This window comes from Triturus cristatus, chromosome 12, assembly GCF_964204655.1.
Source record: "Triturus cristatus chromosome 12, aTriCri1.1, whole genome shotgun sequence".
Taxonomy (NCBI): Eukaryota; Metazoa; Chordata; class Amphibia; order Caudata; family Salamandridae; genus Triturus; species Triturus cristatus.
Window position 1 is genome coordinate 813,593,678 of NC_140595.1, and position 18,419 is coordinate 813,612,096.

The 18,419-nt window shown below is 44.0% G+C and overlaps 1 protein-coding gene across 6 annotated transcripts in view; it reads right to left on the reverse strand.

Moving 5' to 3' along the window:
* Positions 1-5,201: 5,201 nt before the first annotated feature.
* Positions 5,202-18,419, reverse strand: part of SAT2 (spermidine/spermine N1-acetyltransferase family member 2) — a 115,718-nt gene continuing 102,500 nt past the window's right edge. For 5 of the 6 annotated variants that reach the window (XM_085637517.1, XM_085637518.1, XM_085637516.1 and 2 more), the window contains 2 exons: positions 9,510-9,550; positions 5,202-5,981 (listed from right to left, as the gene is read on the reverse strand). In XM_085637517.1, the coding sequence (XP_085493643.1) occupies positions 5,808-5,981; positions 9,510-9,550 (215 nt within the window). In that variant the 3' untranslated portion in view covers positions 5,202-5,807. The remainder of the gene's footprint in view (positions 5,982-9,509; positions 9,551-18,419) is intronic. The other variant, XM_085637519.1, reaches the window with a different exon arrangement.

Consider the following 18,419-nt stretch of genomic DNA (forward strand, 5'->3'; position numbering starts at 1 on the left):
TCCATTGATATTATTCCGGCGGCCTACTTCCGGGAGGTGGAGGGTTTACAGAGGAGACTTGTTTGGGACGGTCGCGCACGTATCGCTCTTGCAAAACTGACTCTCCCCTGGTATGACGGGGGCATCGCGCTCCCGGACATCAGGAGGTATTATTGGGCCTCCCAGTTGTCCGCCATCAACCATGCTACGTATGCACCCGGTCCAAATCCGGCTTTCGAGATGGATAAATATCAGTTGCCTGGTGGCAACTTCAACAGAGCGCTCTACTCTCGGACTGCGTGGAGGAACCTAACGGGACCCACTAAGATTGCAGTACGTGTGTGGAAGGATGCCAGTGTGGCTGTGGGAAGGAATGATCGCCTGACACGAGCGACCCCCTTGTTTGCATCGGACAGATTGGGATACCTCTGGACAACGAAAGGTTTTGAGAACTGGGATACGATTGGCATTAGCAGAGTTGGTGATCTCTGGGTAAAAGGTGCGGTCAAATCCTTTGCGGTGCTTCAGAGTGAGTATGAGTTGAGTGAGAGGGAGTTCTTCCGATATGCGCAGGTTCGCCACGCTTTGCTGTCGGTCTTCGAGGCCGGTACCACAGTCCCTGCATCTTCACCACTCGAGGACCGTATACTTGATGGTCATCTGCCCGATAGTACGATCTCCTTGATCTATAAGAAATTAATCAACAATCGTGCGGACCTCCTTGTGCGTCTTAGGGAGGCCTGGACCGGAGACGGGTTGGAGTTGGATGATGAAGACTGGCAATCCGCACTGTCCTCCCCGAAAGAGGTTGCCATTCCTGCCTGTCTCCGTCTCGTCCAGCTCAAAATTCTTCACCGTGTTTATGTGACGGGTCCTCGTTTGGTTGGGATGGGTTTTGTTTCGGATGGGTTGTGTAGGCGCGGCTGTGGAATGAGCGCCACCTTCCTTCACATCATTTGGGAGTGTCGCGAGGTTGCGGCATATTGGCACCGTGTGCATGCTGTAATGGAGTGTGTCACTGGGGTCGCTCTGTTGCCTGAGGCTCGTCGATGTTTGTTGAATGTATGGGAGCCGAATGACTATAACGTCGCCTAGGCCCGGTGGGCGGCACTTGGGAACATGATTGCAAAGAGGGATATTGCGCAGCTTTGGGGTTCCCGACGGCCTCCCACAGTGTCAGTGTGGAAGGATAACATGGACTGGTGCATGTTCAGAGAGAAGACGGTGTATCTGGTTCGGGGCAAGCCTGGGGCGTGGGGTAGAATTTGGGGTCAGTGGAACGCCTACCGAGGTAACATCTGTACGCCCTCTTTTGTAGACACTCCGGACATTTCTCTGTCCCCCTGATCCTGAGGTTCCTGGAATACTGTACCCTTTTGGCTGACTGTTCTGACTTCCCCGCTGCCTCCCCCCCCTGGTTATCTCTATGGTCCTCCTGCTGCTTTACCTGGTACAGGGGGTGCCCCCGGTAGGCGCTCAACACCGTCTAGACTGTTTCACGCCTTGAGCTTTGTTTTATTGTTTTTTGTTTGTTCTTTTCTTTTAAAAAATGTAAAATGTTTGTATCCTGCCTAGCCTCTGAGTTGCCGAGAATACCTCCTGTAACCCTGCTGAGCCTCTGGGGATCAGTCGCTGCTTTGTGACGTTAAGCAATTGACATGCATATATTAGCGGCCGGCCCTGGTGGTTGTAGGCCCATATTTGTAATGCTGCTAGTTTGCACAATAAAGTTTGTCAAAAAAAAAAATGAATAGATTAATAAAGTGTATACAAGTAAAGAAGCTAAATGTTCAACTGATAATTTTAACCCCTTCAGCGCGGCACGGATTACCGCGCTGTGCGGAAGGGTTCGTGCGCGGTCAGGGCCGTGACAGAACGGTTCCGTCATCCGCACAGCGCGACCGACGCGCATGACGGAACCGCTCCGTCACAAGCATCGAAAGGGTTAAAATGTACTGTAAATGTGGAGGAATTCGAAACTGGAGGCTAAATATTAAGTTAATGCCCTCAGATTGATTCATGGGAGCGGTGCTGGTACATCAAACAGAATATAGTACGGGTGATGACCGGCCTCAATTGAATTTAGAAAAGCTCCAACCTTTCCATTAAAATTACATTTTTATTTGATTTGTATTTATATGTTTGTGAATCAAATAAAAGGTGTCATCATTTGTGTATTTGTTTGATGAAAGCTTTTTCTGCATTTTTAGTGTATTGTTTTGCGGTTCAAATCATCAATAATACTTAGGCCGGGTCCCCGTCCTCCTGTAATAACTTGTGGGGGGTCCCCTGATTCCAGTAGTGATTAAGTGGGGTTCCGCAGAAGTCAAAAGGTTGGGAACCACTGTTATAGTGCTTTTCATGTCTCATGCTGTTGCCACAGTTTATTTACGACGAGTGTACAGTGTTGCAAACTTTATGGTGCTGATGTGTATCTTTTGTTCACGAAAATCAATAAAGAGGTATTAAGAAAAAAAAGAAGTAGGTAGCACTACCAACGCCTTCTGCCGTGTCTACTGATCCTACCAAACTCCAGTTCCTGGGAGAGGGAGTAGACGGTCATCACTGTATCAAGAAGACCCACAGCAAAGACCCTCACCCCTGATGCAACAGGATCAGAAGATCTTTCTTTAGCACCACACTTCAGATTTTTGAAAGTGCCAAGCTTGGTGTTTAAAAAAACCCAGAAACATCTCTAGGTCATTTAACGCGTCATTTGGCTGATGGTCAGAAAAGTGTTACAAATGAATGATCAAATATTTCACACAGTACGAAAAGAGATCTGCACCTCTTTAGATTCACTTGTGGAGGAATGGGGGAGGAAGGAAAGGAGGCGGCCGCATCACGCAGACATCCACCTTCAGAATTCTGGACGCCGGTAGAGAGTTTACCTTCAAGCACTACAACATATGTAGCTCTTTAAATCTGAAAGCTGAGTTGACAAGGCAAAATGAGGACATTCCAGGGACCCTGGTTAATGTTGATAGGGTTTTCCAAAACTTAAAACAACTCCACCTGGACTTTTCTCACTCTACGGTGTAGATAATGCTATCCTAACTGGGAGTAGTGCTTCCGTATACAAAATTATTACTCATTTGCGTAGTAGAAACAGAAGTACCCAAGTTCAAGGTACTTCACGGCAGATGCACATGACCAGGTCAACTAGTGATAGACGCAAGAAAGGATTTCTTTTTTTTTTATATATCGTTTTCACAATATTGCTTTCATTAACCCCTCTGGTGCTAAGGACGTACCAGACACATGGGTTTCCTTCACACCCATTTTTCATTTTTTATATTTAACCATACAAATTGATCTATACTTTGTAAAAAATGAAAATCCATTGTGCAGCTCAGTTGCTCTGGGTACCTCGGTTTCTTGGAGATCCTACAAACCCTATATATTCTCACGACCAGAAAAGTTTAGCAGACGTACCGGTGTATTGCTTTGGCAAATTGGACATCGTTACAAAAAGTTACAGATGAAAACAAAAGGGTTTTTTCTACTCATTTCTTATATTTTTTTATTTCAACAGTTAGATTCTTCGAGAAAAGCTTGAGGGATCTACACAAATGACCCCTTGCTGAATTCAGAATTCTGTCTATTTCTCAGAAATGTACAGCTTTCTGAGATCATCCAAGGTTTCACATCAGTTTACACCACACTGTAAGTAGGTTGAAAGCACAAAAAATAGGAATAATGGGCTGCCTCTTAGAAAAATGCCAAAACTATGGTAAAGAAAATATTTTTGATACAGCTCTGCATGTTCCTAAAAGCTGGGAAGATGGTGCTTTTAGCACAGCAAACCTTTTGTTGACACCATTTTTATGGGGAAAACTGCAGAGTTACCAATGTTACTAATATCACAACAGTGAATACAATGGGGACCTTGTAATGAGTCCATTAGTGTAATTAAATACCAAAAGCATCCCTGACCTAAAAGATACAGAAAATGACGGTAAGGTAGACGGGTTCAGTTAACCTTTCCTGTTAGGTGAAATCCTAAAATGACACATAACAGACCATAAGGAGCATTCCTCATGTGTTCTTATTACTTAAAATCAATGTACTGCTGATATCAAGATGTATTACAGAGATCGAGCCACTGTCCACCAGCCACAACTGATTCAAACCAATAGAGGCAAGAGCTGGCTTTCAGGAAATAAGGAGAGCATTACAGAACATTCTGTTTATTTTTTTGCAAATGGCTTTTCAGGAATTTACAGGGGAGATTCTCTGAACCCTCGCACATCTCTATAAAAGTTACTAAAAGATAGACCAATTCAGGAGACTCAACTCTTGCTCATTACACCCACCTTCCCACCCTTATTCTACCACGCCGTTTTGGACGTGTAGCCCTTAAAAAGCATCCATCCAACCTAGTCATACAAGCCTCGAAAAAATCATTAAAACGTTACCACACCTGTAGGTCTAGTGACTTGAATAATCTACTTGACTTAACTGTAATGTACTTGACCCGTACACTGGTCCCAAATTGTGTTATCCTAGGCAAACATTTTGTTTTACAGAACTGCATTTTTCTCATTATCACATATGAGAACACCTTTAAATATGCAAGTTCAGTATTTCTGCTGTACAAAAAACTCTTTTGTGTGATTTATTAGACTAAACTTTTGCACCATGTATAATAAGAATCTAGACCACACAACCCATGACTTGCCTCTTGCATCATTAATAGCATGGTAATCAGTGCCAGGGCAGGAATGTCTCTCAGTTTATGTTTAACAACTCACTTGTCATAAATATATTACTGAAGCATGATGCGAGAGCGCACTGTCATTTACAAACAGCCCATTTCCTTGAAATGGCTACAAACTTCCCACTAACATGTAGTTTTACTGACAAAACTATATACCCTATAGACAATAAACTGTGGAAATTGGGTTTCTGCAAAAATAATTCGCATTTTTGTACGTCACGTGTAAAGTGTTCTGATTTGTTTTTGTCCTATTAAAATCCTTTTTTCTTCACACAGTTAAAAAAATGTGCTTTCACAACTAATGAAATGTATTTTGAAAAGTTTGTACAGTTCATGTTTGAGCTATTTAAATCTTGTGTACACTTTACAAAATGCTCAGTTTGCAGTCAGAGAAACAAAACTAACCAACGTCCCAGATAAAATAAGCAGCAAATTGTAAGAAGGCATACGCTGACATTTGACCCCTGTCTCTGAAGACGGAGCAAATATGACAAGATAAACACAAGATTTCAAGGCATCTTTATTGCTCATTAACTTTCTGAGTGAATAGAGCACATGATCTCTGTCAGCTCACCAGAAAGGGCCAGTAGGCCTAAAACTAGCTCGCCCTGATAGAATCCGACTCGCCACAGGGAGTGGGCGAGTAGATTCCTTGAGGACTGCCATAGAACCATCACTTTGTTTTTTTTTTTACACTCTAAACTCTGTCAATCACCATCGAAGGATTGTATCGCGTCCTAAATTCTCCTGGACACTACTACTTCTTTCCTCTTGCACAAACTGGTGTGTGGGAAGGATCAGGGAATGGACATTTTTGCTCGGTTCTAGCCACCAACGGCCAGCAAGGTAGAGAGACTCTGTGCCCATGAGTGATGAAGGAAGGGAGAATGTGCATCCGTTTATCGAGGACGCAGAGCGGAGTAATCAGCCACTTGCCGCTTATGGAAATATGGATTCATCTGCATTCCTCTGGGGTTCTTAGGTATAAACACGATAAAGGTAATCACAGTTTTTCCTTTTTTTATAGACTTTGCATACAAATCCAGACTTATAGGGGATGGTCAGAGGGCAGGTTTCAGCCCTATAGGAGGGACATAAAGGTTCAGTGTCAGGTCTCACTCAGTGCCAAGCCCTTCAGTGCTTCTCCCTGGAAGCGCATCATATGCCATCCCTCGCTTGTGGTCAGGTCCACTGCCCCTTTCTTCATGTAGAAGTCTATGGCCGTCCGGTTCCAGTCCAGTGCTGCGAGCTGCAGCCGACTGAAGTTTCGCTCTATGCAGACCTGCAGGAAGTAAATTAAATTGATAATAAGTTTAGCTTGCCCCGTCTGCCACGTAACCCTACCTCTGTGCATTTACCTACATCAACAATTCACAAAGGTTCCACACTGCTCAGCCACAACCAAATCAATATATAAAGTAACTCAATTACACGCCTCCACAATCAAAACACAGTTTCTTTAATCCTCATCAGGGCATGTTCTGGCATTTGACACACAGCCATTTCTGTTCATGCCAAAAAAGCTGGATGAATTAGCTATCACTGAAAGAAGTCAAAAACACTTCTACCATCTTTGATTAGCACATTAGATATGGTTACACAACACTCACTAGAAACAGCTGATCATTTACCATCATCCATAGGCGCTGAGAAGACTCATTTCAGTCCACACCACCACCTTCAATGCACTCTCAACACACCTCTCACTCCCACCCACACATTCCATGACCTCTCCTACAGACCCTGGATTCTCCACAGGACATTTATCGATGGATTCCTCATCTTTGCAGCCTTCTCACGGACTCTTGTGGACTTCAAACTTCCAGGCGACTTCATACTTGAAACTGTAAAGTAGGCCTTTTCTAGAACTCCTCACCTCTCTGGACCTCACCACACATGTGACTTCACTCAATGGATTTAGGCAATACACTGGATCTAGTCCCTTCCAGCTTACACACCGTCTTATGTCACGGTTTCACACCCAGGGCCTGGATCGGTTGCCATGACGTCCATTTCATTATTTCACACTACAGACCACTGCACAAAGACAAAAAATCTTTTCAAGAACATCTCAACAAATCCCCTTGTCACGTGCCAGAGTTGGGCCTGGTAGGAAATAGGGCCATTTTACACGTACACGTTTCTTTCCTAAAGTTGCCTTCACTTTGTCACACCGACTTTTAACACACATTTGCATTTGTGACACTTGGGTTTGTTTCTAAGAAACACTGACCTCGCTGGCATGAAGAACTTTGTGAGAACACTATCACACTGCCTTGGCGTTATGTGCACGGCTCTCACGTGCATGATACAAATGTGTTTGTTATTATGTCCATATGGCGACACAGCTATCTGTAGAATACAAACAATGGCACCCTGATCACAATCTCAGCCTGAGGTAAGGATGCTCGTTTCTATATATATATATATATATTCTTTTGTTTCCAAATACAATCAGAAGAGACGCTTCTGCTGACTTTGAGGGGTCCCTCCATGCTGCAGCTTTCGCCTAGCATCTGACTGACATCTCTGCGAGGGGTGTCCAATTTGTGGCCAAGACAGAGTCCTACATCCTTACCCATCAGGTAAAGGGGTTAGATCATCCAGAAGGGGGTTTCTTGGCAGACCAATCATTCACACCCTAGATTCGTAGGTTAGGGTTTGCATCTTAGATGCACTAGGTTGTTATAATACTGTATATGTATGCAGATAGAAGTTGTCTCAGCAAGATGGTGGAACTCTATTTTAAACACTTATTATAACTTTTGTCTGCTTCTGTCTATTGATCATTTCAGCCCATATTTTCTATACAAGAATCACTTTGGTTCAGTAAATTTTGAAAAATTGCCCTGCGTGTATTCTTTGTATATTTCTCTGCGCGAAAGAGAGCAGGAGTGTGTGAGCGAAAGGTCCTAGATCTCTCACCACGGTTCCGGAGGGAACAGGGTTGTCATGTTAAGTAGTTGCCAGAATTGTTCGCTCCCTCTCTGGGTTTAGAGGGGCTAACAGTGGCACTGTGAACTAGCTGGTCCAAGGGACAACATATCCTGCAGGGGGGCATGGAATCAGTCTAAGCTTATGTTGTCCGCAAATATGCAGTTCCTACTGATTAGTGGAAACTATTAACAAATACATCAAACCCAAAGCCTATTAGAAGGTATGTTCATTAAAACCACTCATACCCTCCACTTGTCTTCCCTTTTTAATCATACCCTCTGGAGGACGGAATAAAGCATAGCTCCCCTATCAGTAGGTAGTTGTAACTCCCTTTTAAACAAAACCCTCCTACTCCTATCTATCCATCAATTGGTATTTACCATCTAAGTGCTCCCGTGTCTTCCACTGGTAGCAGCACGCCCGTTCCGCAGCAGAACGGGAAGAGCCCTTTGATGCAGCATGCTTCCAAGGGGTAACCCTGGTGGGTCAGGGTTATACAACAAAAAGCCTTGAGCTTGTTTCACCTGTAGGTGATTTACCAAAATGTACACAGTAGGGCTCTCTCATTTTTTACACATAGGTTAAAAGAAGGATGGGCACACCTCTGGCTAATTCCCTCTTATTCCCTTCCACTTTTTGAAATGGTGGATGTTGCACCAGCACATCTCCACAAAACAAGAAATCTTAAAACATGGAAAGTAAACTCAGTATAATTCCACCACCCTCTGACCCCAGAAACTTAAACCGCCACTGAATACCACACAGAGCTGTGGAACCAGTGTGTGATTATGTAATCCAAAGTCACCATGTGACCAAATATTCCTTCTTCACTAGGGTGACACTGTGTCCTATTCTGCCACATCTTCGGTCCTTGCAGAGGATGCAAGCCTCCACTGACTTGTTTTTTCTGCCTAGACTACACCAGCACATTCTACCCAGTGGCCCATGTCATGTTCATAACAGACTCCAGGTCTTCAACAAGGAACCAACAAACAGCTTCCATACTTCATCATTGGTGATCGCCTCACGCCCACTCTTCCAGCTCTTCACTGACATCCGGATGCAAGACATACGTCCTTCATGGCACTCTGCACCAGGCCATCCACTGCGCCGGACCCATCTCTTCATAACGCTTACTCTGCAGCCACCATTTAAAAAGCATTCTCAGATCCAGACTAACCCTGCTTATGACCATCCCCAGGTTCGAAAAGTTGGTTGAACATCTTTTTTGTGGTACAGACCACCAAGTGCTGGAACCTCTCTCTGAACAAGAATCCCTCAGAACTACCATGCGTTGACCATGCTTTCCACCCCAAATCACCCCACACAGGCCATCCCACACCAAATTCAGATTCATCAAACAAATGATGGAGATGGTGCATAACCACTACAGCTGCTCTATCACCCCATATCCTTCTGCCTCACGGATGGTTCAGTCTTATGTCAAATCTTCATATAAAGAAATATCATCTGAATTAAATATTGTGTCCTAAATATTTTTTGTAAAAATATCATCCCATTGAGGCAGGTTTTCTAATATTAACTGTGATGCAGCATTATTTTTGCAAACAATATCTTGTGTACAATGTTTAAGTCAGAACATATTCTGACAAAAATGTTCTGGTATCAAACTCCTATATGAAGCTTCACGTCTGCAGCAACACAACTGAATCCCTCCATTGATCAACATGCACAACACCCAGTGCCAAACACAAGGGCCTCACTATAAACACACACTCCACCAACGACACACAGCAAGGTGGGCCGCCGCTCGCCCGGCCACCCAGGCCAGCGCTTGGGGCCACACCAGTGTTCGAAGGAAACATTTTACTATTGCTATAATACAATAATCAATCGGGCTGGAGGGACTTACTTCTGCAACTTTGCTAATAAGTTTCTTGCCCATCCCAGTTCCTGTGAAAATATAAAAAAGATTGAATTAGTGAGAATGATGGTGCAAAGAATTCTGATAACTGTCATGTCTCCACCATCAGCGATCTGGGAGAACCTCCAAAATGAGTTAAGCATCCAAACAACCATTGATTGGTGCAAATATCCGGTCATGGGGTCACGCAGTAATCAGCGCCAAATGGAGATATCAGGATAAAATCCAATATCATGAGGTCACGGGGCACACGGATTACAATTATGTGTTACATGTTTTTTACACAGCACACATTTCACAATGACTTGGCGCCTTAGCAAGCGGACTCCCTAACGTGTCTGTGGCCTCATTGTTGCCCACGTATGGATCATACACAGGGCTACATGTCAATGGATCATGCTCAGTGAGAAAGGCGTGATGTTGGATATTCCCCGCAGGATGAGGGGAAAGATGATTATAGGGACCTGCTGGCCAAACCCACACGAGGGTGACAGGTTTTTAGGGTTGTCTCTGCGGGATGTACATCAGTGGGGATTGAAGGTCATATGACCCCTTGTCAATGTCAGCTAATTCACATGTTTGGGGTCTTGGCTGACCCTCTTGCTGCACATGGTGCGACTGTACTTTTCTGGGTGTCAGAAGTGTTTGAGGGTGACATACATGGGTCAGATTTCATCGATGAGGAGTTAATTTAGTTCTAATGTCTGGTTGATTGCTTGGTGAACTCCCTAATCCGGAGTCTTTTGTTCCCAGGTCTCTTTGTACCCTTGGCCTCTTGCTATCACAGGTGTCCTTGGCAGATGGTGGCTCTGTGTGATGTCTCCACCCAGCCTTGGAAAGAGTCTTGTGAAAAACAAATTCTGGCAACAGATAAACGGGCATGTAGCTTCGGGGGATGGGGGTATTTGGGGTGTTACACCCACCTCATAAATGTATTTTCTGATAAATAGTTAGGTACAGGTGTTTCAGTCAAATATGGAGAGGGGTTTGTAAGATTTCACCAGGAATTTTTACACACAGACAAAAATGCACACACACTCTCTTCCTTTTTTTTGAAAGTTCTCAAAAATATTGCTTATTTCTCAAAATATTGTCTTTTGGTTCCCATAATACTCATACCAGTCCATATTCCTCTCCCTTTCCACTGCCCCTGAGGCCCTCTCAAACACCCCGCTTGTTATATATTGCATTTTAACATTATATGCCAGCGTGATAGTTGGAAAAACTGAAGTTCACCCCTGTAATCTTACTGACCAAGCTATGGCAGAAAAACATATAAGTATGGGGGCACCCAGTGGAATGAGGCTTGTAGCCATCTTGGGGGATAATAAGCCCTTCAGGCCATCTTGTGTAGGCCAAGGTACAATACCCAGGGTCGTGTGACCGTTAGTTTTTTTTTTTTTTTTTTACAGAGTTTTATATAGCGTGAACTTGACCCGAATCGGGTATCAGAGCGCTTTACATAGCACCAGTTGCATTACATGAGGACACATTCATTTTTGTTAGGCATGGGGAGATTAAGTGATTTGCCCAGAATCACAGGATGTTCAGCGTCATTGCCGAGACTCGAAGCCAGTTCCCCAGATTCGAGGTCGAGCGCCCCAGCTGTTAGGCCAACCCCTCTCTGGGGGCACCACACTTCCAACCTGAGGAAATATGAATTTTGTGATCAGTTATGTCCCCTATCGTAGACCCCAACGGCTCCATGTGCATGCTATAAGTACATGTATGTTCCCTCCCGCTCCAGTTCTGAAGACGCAAACATATGTGCGTCCACCGTCAACATGTCCTCTTTCAGATCCGCCATGAATGGGTCAGATATTCCATTCCTAAGTATGAAAGGCCACCGACTTTATGTGGTTCACTTTCCACATTTCACAGATTCAGGCGAGTAGGCCCGAATTCTGTCATCAAGCCTTTTCCTGCCTTCTGCCTCTGAAAGCTCCAGTCTGAGCCTGCATCTGTGACCATGAACTTTGCCTTACTCCTTGCGCGGCTAACGGTGCCTGATCCAGCCTGTCGCCTGCCAAAAACTGTATTTCACCTTCGAGATTATCTCCTTCGCTCCTCATCCGATGCATTCCTGTCTAGTAGTTTAGGTAAACATTCTTCCAGCTCCCGTGCAAAGGGCCAGGCCTCGCTGCCCTCATGCAAATAATTCATAGCCCCGTTACCATGGAATATTCCTACCCCCTCGCATCTAGTGTAGACACTTAGACGCTTGTACACGCACTAACAGTCAGTATAGTCAGTATAGAATAAGATTCTATCCTAAGAGACCTCTCCTTTTGGATAACACAGTTCTTTAAACATAGGATATTAGATATGATTTGGAATTAGGTTGACATAACCCCAGACTTCTGTCTCCACATGTAGAGCTAAATGTCAAGTCTCCTTCACCCTCTAGTTGCACGTCAATCACACGTCATGCGGCTGCGTGCGCATCTTTGCCAAACATTTCTGCTGACATTGCAGGATTCTTTTATGGATCCACCCACTTGTGACATCATGTTTAAAGACGTATTTTAGTTACACCCATGTTTACGCCTCTATTAGTTACGTATGCACAGTTTTTCTGTACTATCAGCTGTCACGCCTCTTGCATCTGTTTCAATGTAATGTATTTTCTATAAAACTGCTTAACTGTCAATAATATATGCTCCCTTCCTTCCTGAACTTTCGTGGTGATGGAACAGAAGGCCCACAATTCGAATTGTCTTCCTTTGTATAGGAATAAAGCCTTTTAAAACCTCTAATACCACGGATTCTGCCTCTTATATTTACTGAGTTATTCTTAATTGATTTTACCGCATAAAAAATAGTACCGGTAACGAAATATTTACCACATAAATTGGCGCCCGAATAGGGACACTTTCTCATCTCACGCGCCGGCGGTGCGTTGCAGGCCCGGTCTCCTGCCACAGCTGAACGGACAAAAACGCGTACCCGCAGGATTTCCTGTATCTCCCTCCGGCCAAGCGGGGACGACTGAGGCTGCGATCAACACCCAGGCGAGGCGGTGAGAAGTGCGAAGTATCCCGACCAGAGCCTAGCTGAGAGAGCAAGATCCGAGGTATACAGAGACCCGCCAGGTTCCGAAGTTCCGAGTCGAGTCGAGTCCAGTCCGGTCCAGTTTCAGTTCCGTTCCGAGGCCTTCCGTTCCGAGCTACCCGGTGAGTACCATTACCGGGGAGGCATTTTACGTGCACATAGTCTGTGCCGGTCAAGACGGGTTTGGGTACACAAATCCGGTCTGCACTGTTTTAGCAGTGTATCTGTACTGTTTAGCAGTATATATAGTATGTTTTGCATATAAATAAGTATTATCTAGTGTCAGTATAATGTCAGTAACTAGTTTTCTATTAGTTATCATTGTTCGTAAAACTGTTAAGCGTTAAATGTTTTAAATACGTTTTATATATTGTGGTTTGAATGACTGTTCATTATTGTGTTTTCTTGTATAAAGTGTGTTCTAGAAACAAGATCTAAAAATGCCGCTCTTTTCGAAACTAAGACAGATCAAAACTAGGAAAGGTGTACTCGAAGAAGCTGTTCCCATCCCACCTAGGGACACTCCAGGATACTTTATGTATCATAAGCATGGCCTAGATGCCGTATTATTTCTTGATTTATGGGTGGACTACACCAAAGAATTACCAGAGAGTCAGAGATGGCCCGCAACGGGGACCTGGGATGCAGATTGCATCATGAGAGTAGAAGAAGAATTATGGAAAAAGAAAGCCAGACAGTCACAGAAAGATGCCATTGAATTATGGCGTAAAGAATCGTATAGACGCACAGAAAAAGCACTCAGACAGGAAAATAAGGGTAAGGAGAATTCAAATAAAGTCCGAGAAAATCTATTACTTGAGGAAGGTACCCGAGTAAAATCAGAACAAGTAGATAGACAAAGAAACGCCCTTATGAATGGTATGTATCCACTTCTGGCCGAAGGGTTACCTAAGGCTACTCCGGAAATACCAAAAGACTTGCCACCTCCATTGTTTCCGATAAAAGCACATCCCAAGGGGCATCCCAGAACCGCAGAAGATGTTTTCCTTTCCCGCTATTTAGATGACGCAGCTCCCGAGTATGCTAATACCGCACCACATAGACCGCTTGCCGATGATGCTCATCGCCAAGAACATTCGTCTGTACCTCCGCAACAACACGCTTCGACACACATTCCGACAAGCACATCTGTTTCTACAGCTTTTCCCGCAACGACGGTTGCTGTCTCACCCTCAACAAATCCTTTCACGTCCAGCACCCCAGACGGTGCTACAGGAGGTACGACAGACATTTTTTCTACGCCACCCAGAGGAAATAAATTTTCCCTTAGAGAATTAGCACACCAACGTACGCCTAAATTAGCCACTCCTGACATGCTTAAGGAACTTCTAGTAGATTGTAGATATGATCCTGTGCCCGGTAAACGGGACGAAATGCTGCTGTCATCATTACGTATTCGACGAGCTGCAATATATTTAACGAAGCTACCAGTGATGAATACACATTTAGAAAATATATATCACTTTGTCCAGTCGGGGCGAGGTCCTGAAAGTATTAGCAGAGCCATGGAGTACCAGAAAGCGGAGGTACAGGGACAACTGTTACGTTTCCTCATAAACTGTGTAATCAGAAATCAAGACCGGCCTGGGGTAAATCCGGAAGAAATGCAAAAACTTGTCACTTGGGGCCAGAATATATCAGAAGGAAGACATGATAAACAGTTATGTATAGTAGCTATGTACCGAAAGATCCGCAAAGAGGTAGAACGAATACACGAAGAAAGATTAGAGGTAGACGCCGCTGACCTAAACAGAGAGGAGGAGGAGCAAGAATCAGAGCAAGTAGACACGATAGCTTATGTAGGTAAAGGAAGACCCCATAATAATACCAGAGGTTTTAACGACCCAATACGTCCAATACGTTCAGAATGTAATAGACATTTTCCAAACCCTATGCTAAATACAAAATCCCCCGAACACTTATTCCAAGCCGCTGATAAATTACTCCGAGATCGAAGGGGGTACCACATGCTTGATTCCATGGACGAACAAGAATTAGCCAGGTCAGCAGTACAATGGGCTGACAGTCCCGGCGAATACAATGATGATGTACTTGCACACACGTTTCGGAACCTAGACCCATATGAACAGCGTTTAGCTAGTATATACATGATTCAACACCTCCTTATATTATATAAAAGCCAACACTCCGATCCAGGACCCTTACCTGACATATTGACAGAACTACTCACGAATATATGGAGAGGGTCAGGTACTGATTTGATTAAGGAAATACTAGAATCCCGAAACCAATATTTAAATTTCGTATGCCCAGAACACGTTCCAGTTCCCATTATGGGAAGAAAAATGTATCACATAGATAGACAGAACCCGTTACGCGAAGTGCACCCGATCAGAGGTGCCGGTGATAATTTTACACGCGTGTTTGTGTACACGCCTATAACTAAACTAGAATTATTAGAAATGAAGAAAGTAGTACCCAGCCATGACAAAGACCCAGCAGGTTTCCACCGTGAGATAAAAGACATGTTACTCATGGGAGAGTATACCTACCCCGACATTATGAAAATATTAAAAGTCCTATTACCCGCAGGTGTTTATGAAAAACTTAAAGAAAAAGAATGGGAGGTGGGAGACCAAAAGATAGATTGGACAGCATTAGAAAACGAAGAAAAGGCCCGAGCTGCAGGAGCAGGGCTTGGGGAAAAGACTACAGCACTAGCAGGATTACTAATACAGGTATTGCCACGTTTATTAACTACGAAAAAGGAAGACTGGGGTGCAATCTCAGCCTGTAAACAAAAGCCAGACGAAGACACTAGTGATTTCTATTCCCGATTTGAAAAATGTTTTGGTATAAATAGTGGCATAAAAGCCAGTAGTGAGTCATACCCACACCTGTTTGTGACAAAATTAGTTGAAAATTCTCTACTACAAGTTAAGAATAGAGTATTGAAATTCGAAAGTACCTGGCAAGGTAATACCCCATCACAGATGCTCCAGATGTTACAATATCATCACAATAGAATTAGAGAAGAACAAGAACACGAACAAAGACGTATGAAAGATACAAAAATGAAAATGCTTGTTGCACAGTCAGTTCCAGCCGATGGTCATCAAAAGGGTGATTCCGCAGGCCCTGCGAAAGGGACATGCAACTATTGTAAACAACCAGGTCATTATATACACGATTGTCCAGTCCTGAAACATAATATTGCTACAGGTAGAACACATGAGAGACCACGTCCACCTAGACAGGATCAGAACCAACAACAAATCCCTCAGCATGCACAACCTAGGTTAGCTCCGCAACAACTAGCTCCGCAACAGGCAGCTCCACAACAGATCGTAGCACCACCACAAGCGCAGCCTATTGCTGCCACACAAGCAACAACACAACAGATGTATCAGTATGCACAAGCAGATTATCCCGATTATCAGCGATACTCATGAGATAGCCTAGAGAGGGAAGTTGGCTTACCCCTTATTGAGGTTCCTGTAGACCAAGAGGGACCTTATGTACATAGTGAACTATTAGGGGAAGACAGAAAGTTTTTACTTGATACAGGGGCAAGCAGAACGACTATAAGACGCAGTGAAGTTCCAGGGGCACCCCTCTCAGGCTCACAGAATATTTCCCTTGGATTCTCAGGAAAACCTATAATTAATGACGTAACACAACCTCTTCCACTTACAGTCGGTCCATTGACACGTACTACAGATTTATTGCTTACTAAATCATGTCCAGAAAACTTGTTAGGCATAAAGACATTGAAAGCTCTAGGAGCTATAATATGTTGTTCCCCGGAAGGAGTACGACTATTTCTACGTGACTTTAAAGGTCACTACGTATCCAGAGACATGGATCACCGACTGCAGAATTTACCTACACATTTATGGGCACAAGGCCCCACTGATGTCGGTTGCATGAATATTACACCATATCGTGTCACACTAAAAACAGGAGTAATACTACCACGAATACGACAATACAAGTTACCACCCGATGCTGCTGTGGCTTTACTGCAAATCATTGACGAGCTCATTACACAAGGAGTGGTTGTCGAAACTGACTCCAATGTATGTAATTCTCCGATAATTCCGATTCTTAAAAGAACGGATCCAAAAGCTCCACCAGTATATCGATTAGTTATTGATCTGCGCGAATTAAATAAATGTATTGTGCCACAATACCCTGTGGTCCCAGATATCTCTTCATTACTCACAGCTATTGACTCAGAAGCAACGTTTTTCACTGTAATTGATCTCAAGAATGCTTTCTTTAGTGTCCCAATAGATCCGGAAAGTCAATATTTGTTCGGATTCAGTTTAAATGGACGAAGTTTTAAATTCACACGCGCACCTCAAGGATTTACAGAAAGCCCCAGCATCTATAGTCAAGCACTGAAACGAGAACTTGACAGTATCCACATGCCAGTTAACACTGCCTTGCTTCAATATGTCGATGATCTGCTGATCACCGCTCGAAGCGAACCTGAATGTGAAAAAGCGTCACTGACGGTTTTAAAATTTTTGGCCGACAAGGGGCACAAGGTGTCCCCTTCTAAGCTGCAATTCTGTGTCCAGCGAGTTGTTTACCTTGGGCACTCGCTGTCCAAGGAGGGAAGGCAGCTTACATCCGACCGCATCCAGTTAATCGCTAACATGCCACCACCCAAGACACAAAAGGAGGTGCGGGCTTTTATAGGCCTCACTTCATACTGTAGGCAGTGGATCCCTCAATATGCATTTCTAGCAAAACCACTCATCCAGTTGACAACACAGGAGGCAGCCACATCGACTGTCCTCCCTTGGACTCAAGAACATACACACGCCTTTGAAAGCTTAAAGAAAGCTTTATGCCAAGCACCAGTCCTAGCAACACCATGTTACAGTAAACAGTTTACACTCTTCGTTACAGAACGCGAAGGTACTGCTTTGTCAGTACTCACTCAGGAACAAGCAGGATCACATAAACCATGTGCTTATTTCTCTAGTACATTAGATCCAGTAGCTCAGGCTCTTCCTGCGTGCCTGAAATCGGTGGCAGCAACAGCTTTAGCAATCAGACAAAGCGATGCCATAGTGTTAGGACATCAATTGAAAGTACAAGTACCACACGCAGTAGAGGTTCTCTTGAACCGCACACAAACACAACACTTGACTATAGCGAGACTCACCGGTTACGAATTAACATTGTTTCAGCCACATATAGAAATCAGACGTTGCAATACGTTAAATCCTGCCACACTGTTACCAGTGGGCGGAACAGATCCATTGGCACATGATTGTGTCGAAGTTATTACTATCACGACGAAACCCAGACAAGACTTGACAGATATCCCTTTGTCAGATCCAGACTTGACATTGTATGTAGATGGGTCATGTATGAGAGCAAGTACAGGAGAGCTAGTGGCCGCTTACGCAGTCACAACAGACACTGAAGTCATTGAAACAAATCGTATTAACACTTTGTCAGCTCAAGCAGCAGAGCTCATCGCTCTGACACAAGCCTGTATCCAAGCCAAAAATAAGAAAGTCAACATATACACAGATTCATGTTATGCATTCGGAGTCGTCCATGACTTCGGCGTACTGTGGCGAGAGAGAGGTTATTTAACTTCTCACGGTGCCCACATCCAACACGGACCCCTTATCCAAGCCCTATTAGATGCGATTCATCTACCTACTGCAATATCGATTATGAAATGCAAAGCCCATACAAAAGTTACTGATATTATTTCTCAGGGTAATGACCTAGCTGACAGAACAGCTAAACAGACTGTTCAGAATCAGACTCACACAACTGACATGACAAAGACAATAGTTCCGACGTCAACACATTGCATGACAGTTAAGGATCCCG